This window comes from Adiantum capillus-veneris, chromosome 24, assembly GCF_014529385.1.
Source record: "Adiantum capillus-veneris isolate H3 chromosome 24, ASM1452938v2, whole genome shotgun sequence".
NCBI classification, from domain to species: domain Eukaryota; kingdom Viridiplantae; phylum Streptophyta; class Polypodiopsida; order Polypodiales; family Pteridaceae; genus Adiantum; species Adiantum capillus-veneris.
In genome coordinates, this window is record NC_140954.1 from 25271024 (window position 1) to 25280820 (window position 9797).

The 9797-nt window shown below is 39.6% G+C and overlaps 1 protein-coding gene across 2 annotated transcripts in view; it reads left to right on the forward strand.

Annotated features, from left to right (window-relative positions):
* The window catches only part of LOC147426109 (cytochrome c oxidase assembly factor HCC1-like), a 45796-nt gene extending 44802 nt beyond the window's left edge, over window positions 1–994 (forward strand). For both annotated transcript variants that reach the window (XM_086498097.1, XM_086498098.1), the window contains 2 exons: window positions 323–455; window positions 594–994. In XM_086498097.1, coding sequence (XP_086354223.1) covers window positions 323–455; window positions 594–711 — 251 coding nt within the window. In that variant the 3' untranslated portion in view covers window positions 712–994. The remainder of the gene's footprint in view (window positions 1–322; window positions 456–593) is intronic.
* The last annotated feature ends 8803 nt before the right edge of the window (window positions 995–9797 follow it).

A 9797-nucleotide genomic window follows, 5' to 3' on the forward strand; every position in this document is an offset into this window, starting at 1 on the left:
TACCGATTTTTTTGCTCAAAACGTATTCTATTCTGATGTCTTTTGCTAGTTGATCAAGTGTGATTTAGAGCTTTATGATGCTTGTTTATGTATGCTATTATCAAACATTGAAGACTCATTGAGGAGGTGTATGACTCGCTTCATTTTTGCCTATTAAAGAATCATATCTAAAAAAGTTGACGTATTTTATTTTTGATATTGAAAAATACGTATAGTATGCAACACCGCATATTAAACGTCCCATCCCGTACCATGGCTGCTATGATCGTTTGTACCAAACATCAAACTCTAAGAGCCTTAACGGTTTTCTTATGGCTTCCAGAGTTTCATCCGAGGTTTATGGGATTAACTGGCTCTGTTGATGACATACGACAAGTAGCACGGGAGTATAGGGTGTTTTACAAGAGAGTTGAAGATGAGGGATCTGATTACCTTGTGGAGCATTCAAACCTAGTGTAAGTATCAAGCACATAGATTTTAACTGTGAACATGCATGCGAGCTGAGCCTATGTTATAGTATCCATATGTGTAGGTTGGAGTTTGATTCTAATCTAACTTGAGATCAATAAATAGTCATGCTGATTTTCTTGCAGATATCTAATGGATCCAGACATGGAGTTTGTTAAATTCTTTGGAAAAGAATATGACGACAAGAGGCTTTGTTTGGGTGTGATTGAAGAAATGAAGAAGCTTACGAGCACGTCTGTATGATGAGTGTATGATTGAATTTCTTGGGTACCTTTACAACATCATGCCTTCAATGGCAAACGCCAGGCGTGTCTGTTAAGCTGATGAGATGAACGTCTCCAACACATTCCATGGAGTTCAAGTGTCAACATTACAGCAGGTAACTGCTTTCAAACACTGAAGTCTGCAGCGACGCAACTCCAATCCACAAACATCAACAAGGTAGCAGCAATCTGCTCCATAAATAGCTGGGGGAAGATATCGTGGCTAAAATACATTGGTTTTTCAATTTTGAAAGGAAGCGTCCCTGGTTTCCTGCAGGAAATTCTTTCACAACAGGCACCTAGGTGAAAGGACATTGTGGTTACTATGCCGAGGCTTATTCATTCTGAACCCAAGCTCTTTTGGGTATACACATTACTGATCAGGTCATGCTCATTCTCAAGATACTGGTTAGGCTGAAGCTCGGAAGCAGTCTTCAGTTGTATATTTTTCTGTTGCCTCGGATAATGCTTTAAGTAACACATGAGGTGGTTAATAATTAGTGAAGAGTAATCAATTTTAATGTTCCTTTGATGAATATGGCTATATGTCAACTCATCTGCATGCTAAGACTCACCATCGAGCCCAGAAATCCCAAATATGTGTGTGAGAGAGAGAGGCAGGGTAGAAACACAAACCAATATGGTGAATGAGCGAAGTTACGAGAACATTGGAAATAGGAATGAAGCTCATTATTCTTTTCAATACATATGTTGAGAGAAACCTAATGATCTTACCAATGCTCCTGTGCCAAATGTGGATGGGTGAAGGGAAACCAGTTTGGATCTAGATGAGGAAAGACCAAGGAACATGTTGATAAAGATACTCTAGAAGTAGCGAGTGCTTCAAATCTTTTACTTTATGTAGAGGTGTGAAGGTGAGGTTGAGTGATCAACCTCACCATCACATCTAGATGAGGAGGAAGAACCAAGGAATGTGTTGATCAAGATACTCTAGAAGCAACTAGTGCTACAGATCTACAACTTTATGTAGAGGTGTGAAGGTGAGGTTGAGTGAGCAATGGAGAAAGAAGGTTTCAAGCCTTTGTTGCAAGGGTATTTGAAGGGAAAAGTGGGCTTGAAGAAGGAGATGCAGGTTTCACAGTTGGAGGAGACAGAGGATAGATGTAGCAATCTTGAAGACAGTAAAGAGGAGAGAGAGTTGCCATCACATTTGTGAAAGACCCCCTTTTAGGAGGAGAGGGAGAGTTAGCAGCCTTAAAAGAGAGAAAGAGGGGTTTTATCCGAACTTTATAAGAAAGGTTTATTTTTCTTTATTTTCTCATTTCACTAATAAAGAAAAGACGACTCCACCTCTAAGCCTATAAATTTGGTCTCTCACTTTTAAGATCTGTCACACCCACCATTTCAGTCCACACGACAGTTTCCCATTTTCTCATTTTTAATCCCATGGAAAATGAAGAGGCCCCCCTATATCCCATTCCCTTCTTAATGAATCACTTGAGTTTAATTTTTCTCAACCGGTCTCAATTAAGTGACATTGAAACCAACTTTGTGCAATTTAGTGCAGTTCAATCCAATTGGACCCATTTGAGTAAGCTTGATGTCTCCAATTGGGCTTAGTGAATTAAAGGTTATATATGGAAGCACGCATGTGGTGGGTAATATCCCACATCCTAAGTAGACTAGCCATTGATGTAATTATTGAAGTTGGATCCAAAGAATTATGGCCTTTACCCATTGATAATGACTATAGTCGAGGACAACTATGATGTAAGCAATGCTTCACATCATCAAAATAGCACTATTAATTCTTTTAAAGAGTGATTAGAGTATAAAAGCATGATTTTTGCGAGAATTTTTGTTTCCTAAGGTAAGAGAAAGAAATGCTTTTTAATGCTTGAATTGTAAATATGAAGCTAATGGAAAACATAATGCCAAGTTCTAGAATTTTCCATTCAATTTGGAGCCGTTAAATCCATTAGGAAAATCTCAAAGGACTTTGACAAGATTTTCATTGGCTTTAAAAATGACTTTGGGTATTATTATGTATATTTATGTATAAGAAAGGGGGAACAAAGGAGCTAGCTTTGTTGGTTGAGCATTTGTCTTCAGTGACTTGGGTCTTGAGTCGAAATGCTGTCAAACAACCTGGTAATGCTCACGGGCATTTGTATCACCTTGGACCGGAAATAGCGATTTGCTCCAAAAAAAAAAGGAATTGAAAGGGGAAACAAAGTCCATAGAGATAAGTCAAGGTCTTGATCAAACTAATATGACCCCAACCATTTTTGAAAATTTAAAAAAGGAGGGATGGGCCCTCCTCATGAAGAAAAGAAAGGAGGAGGAGCAAAACCTACTTTCATCTACTAGAAATGGTTTTGGAATATATTATGAAAGAAACCTACTTTCATCTACTAGAAATGGTGAGGCTAACATTTTCATTTGCAAAGATGAAAATTTGGAGACCCCATGAGGAAGTTACACAATAATTTTTGAAGCAAATGTATATGTAAAATTAATATTCCAGGCTCATTTTTCACTCTCGGTTTCTACATTGGGTATGTTTAAGCTCTATGTGAAGCTTCTTGAAAGTTTGACCATCCTCTCTACTTTATTCTTTGGAATAGCATATACCATAAACATGCTGCTAGTGATGCACAAAGTTTGGATTTTTTTGCATGGATTTGTCTCTTTTCCATACCCGCATTCACAATCAATACGTATTTATCTTTCCTCTACATCTACCTCGCTCTGGGGCTATTTACCTACGTGGATTTGAGCCTTTAAGATAGAGAAACATACTAGCATCCATATGATCCTTGTTCCCGCTCAAAACAATGGTGACCAATCTCAATAATGCTTGTAGCTTACATATTATTGCGAAGGTTATAGCTCTTAATCATGGACAAAGTAATCACCCCCCATCAACATGGGTTTGTTAAAAAAAGATCAAGCTAAACAACCTGACAGTAATAATCGACATCGAGTATGAAAAATTCACCAAGCAAGAATGCATCCTCCCACAACTTGACTAGACAAGGCGGGCGTATGACAGAAACTCGTGGCCATACGTTGAAGTAGTCGTGAAGGAATTGGGGTTTGGACCTAGATTGTGCATGATAGTACAAGATTATTGCGAAGGTTATAGCTCTTAATCATGGACAAAGTAATCACCCCCCATCAACATGGGTTTGTTAAAAGAAGATCAAGCTAAACAACTTGACAGTAATAATCGACATCGAGTATGAAAAATTCACCAAGCAAGAATGCATCCTCCCACAACTTGACTTAGACAACGGGCGTATGACAGAAACTCGTGGCCATACGTTGAAGTAGTCGTGAAGGAATTGGGGTTTGGACCTAGATTGTACACATCCTAAGGGAGGGTAGGTGCTATGAGCTCTTCTTCAACAAGGTTGTAGGAATTCTTGAAGTAAAGAGATTAATCAAGGAAGGTTGTCTGCTTTCCTCTCTACTCTTTGCAATTCATTTTCACCCACTAGTGATACCACTTAAGGACAATGCTATAAAAGGGGAGATTCAAGGACTCTCACTGTCAGGGGCAAACAACCGTCGGTATAATTATTTGTCAATGATTCTTTGTTGTTCATAAAAGACAACTCCTAGATGCTAAGAAGAACATCCGAGATCGTCCTAACGATTGCAAAAGCTTCACGATCTAAGTGCAACATTGAAAAATCAAGATTGATTTTCTCACTGTAAATTACTTGTTTGACCCTACTAAGTGGTCCCGGAAGATTGTTTCAAAAGCAAAAGTGTTCAAACACCTTAGTGCACTACTGCGGATGGACATCTCATACAAACAAAGATTCAATGGGATCTTGAAAAACATTAATAGTATGATGAGGAGGTGGGAGTACACACTCTTCCCCTTCCACGACATAGTGACTTTCATTAACTCCTTCATCATTCTTTACATTTCATTTGTCTCGCCCATTTTAAAAATGTTCAAATGCCATTGAAAAGAATTTTTGAGACCCATTAAACGATTTCCATGGAAGAATAGCATAAAATACGTAACTCCATGGCAGTCGGGGCAATGGAAATGGGTGGTGAGACACTAGGTCCAAGGTGGCATCGATATCTTGGACCCAACAATACACGCAAAGCCATGTGTGCAAAATGATTACTCTTCTTAACAAATCAAAGGTAGGGTTGGGTGGTCATGGCATGGGATGTGATTGAAAAAGTAGAACTCTTCTCCCATGTATTCTCCAAGCTGGGCTTTTCTAAAGCTTGGAGGCTACATGGGAGAGTTACCAAGAAAGTGCAAAAAAGAAGCATTGTCACTTGGATGGAGGGATACCTTCAAATAATTTAGGTGCTTCATCTTAGACTAGTCCCATTGGCTCTTCAAGTTAGAAGGAATATCCTTGAAGACCTTTTGGAGGAAAGTTTCCAGATAGGTTAATAAACAAAGCGATCTCCAAGAGTGCTATCATTAGGACGGTGTCAATTGCTTCTGGAAGGATGTATAATAGTTGATGGTGCAACAAGGGTTGAATCTAATATAAGGATTTTTATCGGTAGAACCTCAGAAGCTCTACAATGCAACTGCTCAATTCTTGGTGCTCAATTAGATTTTTTTTGGAAAGCTTGGTATTAGTCAAAAGATAGTCTTTTTTTAAAACTTTGCAAAGCATTGGATATGTATGGCAAGCTGATGTGTAAAGCCGATTGGTTCGCTTCACTCATCAAACTATAAAAGGTAAATTGGTCTAAAGAGAAATGGCAAGAGAGTGTAAACAACATTAGGAGACGAAAGAGCCAAGCTCAATGAAAAGATGCACTTGGAAGGTACTATGTGACCATTTCAACGGGGAACAAGATTCTTGTTAGAGGGCTTGGACGAAACACTTGCTCTAGATGCAAAGCAGCTTAAGAAGATCCCTTGCACCTGCTTAAAGATTGCCCTTCCTTATGAGGTCATGCCGCCCAAATCCATAGATGGGTGACGAGGACTTGGAAGGTGTTTTTTTTTGTTGTTGCAAAACTCACAATTGTGAGTGGATAGTATTAAGAAAATCAGAAATACATACCAACCTCAAGCTCAGACCGAGCCTTGAGGGTCAAAGGATTACAAGTTTCTGCTTGACAGAGAAACCACTACTACTCCTAGGCTTCACTTATTACAAGATGTTATGTATTGTTCTAGACCAGTCCTCCAAGGCTTGTTTGCCTCCGATCATGTGGATCGTCACTCTGCTCTCTTGTATGGTTTCACAAAAGCTTGCCACAGCCAGATCCCCCTCAAACATGCGGCGGTTCCTTGCTTGCCAAATATGGTGAAAGAAGTAGTACCTGATTATTTGAGTGCAGACAAGAAGATCAAGACTTCCCAACCTGTTACTACCAAAGAACATATCATTCTTGAAGAACTTAATTTGCCATGTCCTTTGAATCCACTTGCATATTTTCCCAGCCATGCCACTAATTGCCTGACATCCCATGAAAAGGTAGGCTAGGTCTTCACTAGCTATTGTGCACCCTGAGCAACGATTGGACGCGATGCCTCTTTCTTGTATCTTTACGCCCGTTGGCACAACACCCCACATCACTTCCACAAAAATATCTTCATATACTGCGGCCACCTTGGCTTCCAGATGTTCTCCATGACTCCCTCCCACCGTTTTTCCATCAAGTGCCTCTTCCATAATTTGTTGAGGGGGACTACACCAATTAGCCTCGTGCTCTTCTTAATTAGATATGACTTGATTGTGTGAGAGAGAAGACCTTAGATCAAAGCAATAGTACTATGCACACAAATCACCAAGTATTGTTACTTAAAGAAAATCTGGGAAGCAAAGAACATTCGGTCTTTGAGTGAAACTTTGCAAGGGCCCATATCAAGGATATTATGCATGAAATCACGAAGCTTATATTTAGAATAGGGTCAAGAGTAGAGTCTAATGTCCAGCTAAAGGATAAAAACATACACTAAATTGTATTTGTGGCTTGGGTTGCTAAATTATACAACCCATTTTGTTGAAATGTCGTCTCCTGAGGGCACATTGGGGCTTGAGGTTTATTGTTTATTCTTTAATGAATCGATCCAACTATGAATGCATAATTGAGGTAAAAACACCAAAGAAAGACTTCAAAAACTTGATATTAGTCTCACAAAACAACGAAGAAGTAGGTAGGAAAACAACACGCTTAATTGTTTCATTAAGCTCTATTGAAGATCTATGGATTCCGGTTGCGCCACCACTCAACATTGGGAATCTTTGTAGATTCCTCTACGATCGATGGCCTAAGAAAAACACGACGAAACTCTTGTAATGAATTGAGCTCGACACCTTCCAATGTTGATGCCGTCACACCACACTAGGTTCGTTTCCCTATATTTATTAAAAAAAAAATCATTTGCCTCTCTCCTCGACTGTTGTGGGCCTGTGTTGTCGCAGCTATCGGGCCCTCCAGCCTTCCCTCACTTGCCAATTTCCATCCAACGCCTCTCGCGATGTGCTGGCCGCGATGCTCACCTGTCTTTTGTCCACTCGCCCCCTTCATTGCCTTTGCCAGGTCGCCCTCTCCCTACCTTGAAGCCCTACTTGTAAAATTGAGTAAACCTACTGGCTCGCTGCATTGTTTATTCATTGCTCCAAGAGATTCCCCGAATCTTGAGTTCGAATACCTTGGAACTTCCCAACCAACCTCACCCTCTAAAAGGGATTGAGAGGGTCGAACTCGCGTGGACATGGAAGCCAGCGCTTTACTGTCATGACCAACTCACTGTCTGCGCGACGCTGTTGTGAGCGGCAAGCATAACATATTAAAAAACTACTTAAGCAACGGACCACTGCATGTCCGAATGTTAACTGGCGCAGCTCAGCCCTGCGTGCATGGCGTTCCTCCTCGCCAATCGTCTGAAGCCTGCGCCTCCTCGTGCCCCACCTCGCCTTGCCTCCCCGTTTGTCGCCTGCTGCTTGCGAATGGATCTTTGCCGATTCCCATTAATAACATATTAAACAAGATTGGGTACCCCCTACTACTACCGGGTCATTGTCGCTGTCATTCTTAGAGAATCACTCGTCTTTATGTGCCACGAGGTCCAAACCATGGGATTGGTGGCCAGTGATAGGATTTGACGTCCATTTGCCCTTCTTAAGGCATTTTGCCGGTCGTATGAAGGCCAAAGTTTTTTTGAGTCTATCATTGGAAGGGCTTGTTCAAAAATTATCCTTCTATAGAGAAGGGTGAAAAAATAGAATACATGTCAATGAAGGGATAATTTAAAAACATTTTATATATATTAATGCTCATTTATAATATCTATATGTATATTGGTTATACTCATTGACAATTGACAGAATATACTATCTTGCCTTGTAAATTATGCAAAATTTTCTCATTGGAAGGGCAAACTAAAAATAGACCCTTCTATAGGGAAGGGTGCATTTTTCTACAATCCATCTTTTGAAAGAATAGGTTGCCCTTCAAATCCTAAGAGTGTTGGTGGCTCATATTTAAATCGAGGCTATCGTCAAATATTGGCTGTCAGATCCGTAAAAATTAACCTCGGGATCCTGAGATTTTTTTATTTTTAATCTTGAGATTATACTTTATGAAATTATCATCCTGTATTTAGAGTGCAACGTTCGCATGCAGACATGATGGTAGCTTTGATATCGTTGGCGAGGGTTCAAATCGTGGGTGCGAGGGGGTGGGATGTCTGGAGATTAAGCCCCACATTCCGAGATTAGTTTCTTATGCACTAATCTCGAGATGGACGACTGAGATTCAACGACGACCTGAATTTGAACCTGGGTCATTGATCCCATGGTTTGCATCTCTCCAAAAGAGAGAAAACAGTGGAAAAATAAAAAATAAACCTAATTTTCTAAAATTTCCTCTTGGCAAATTCAAGGAAAGGAATTTTGTAGGGTTGGAAAAATGATTTTTCCCGAACACTGATGGCTAGTGAAATAACTTGAGAATTAAATACCAGTTAGCCAAAGCGAGAAACTTGAAAGACGTACGTGCACGTCGACATATGCACTTTTTCCATATAGGGTACTTCTCTTTCCTTTTGAAAGATTATATAAATTAGAGACTAGATCTAGTCAGTGGTGGAGTATATTGTTAAGTTTGGACTCTGGAGTTGCAATTGGGTCTATTCTCAAGTTAAACAAAAGGACACGCCATACGTTATATAACTTTGAAATAATCACTTTTGAATGCAATCAAAGATCTCCAAGGTCGAAGCACATTTTTAGTTTTTTTTTTTTTTTTTTTGGGGTTATAAACAACAAGCATCTTGTTTAATTTTGGACAGAAGTGTCCTTTGCGTGGAGAGGTACAATAACGGGCATTAATCTATCCCATAAACTAAGCCTCTTTAGTGATTTTGTTTGCAAAAAGAGATGATACAAGAGATCGCTAAAATCATTCTCAAATCCACATAAAATAGAGCTTCAACTGTGCCAATTGTCTCGAGCCACATGGCACATCAATATTCCATTGTGTATGCCCCACTCTCTTGCCTTTAGCATCACATGAAGAAAACATCTCGTGTAGGTGTGTAAATAGGTGTGTCCAATTTTGCGTTTTGGGCTTTATTAGAGGGTATCTTTGGAGTTTTGGGCTTTATTAGAGGGTATCTCTGGAGATTCCCTTTTTCTAAAGTGAAGCAAAAAGAGGAAAAGGCATGTGGAAGAGAGAGACAAAGGGGGAGAGAGATATTTTCTAGAACCCAATCAAAGGGGGTGACTCAATGCAGACCTCAAGGCGTCCACTAAGAAATATATAAGATAGCACGTGTGAACAAAATAAGAGATTTATAATTAGGTACATTTACAAAAAAATGTACTTACATAAAGGGTGTTTTAATTGAGAAAGTGAATTTTTTTTTACATATGGGCCAATGTTTTTATAAAATTGCATACATAAGAGGTATATATAATACTTGAATATATACAGATAAGGGGTTATTTAAATACCTCTTGTTCGCACGTGCTTTATACAATTTTAAAATATCGGACTCTTTGGGATGTAGACCCGAAGAGAGAGAGAGAGAGAGAGAGAGAGAGAGAGAGAGAGAGAGAGAGAGAGAGAGAATGCCATTTGTAGGGTGGAGGTGAG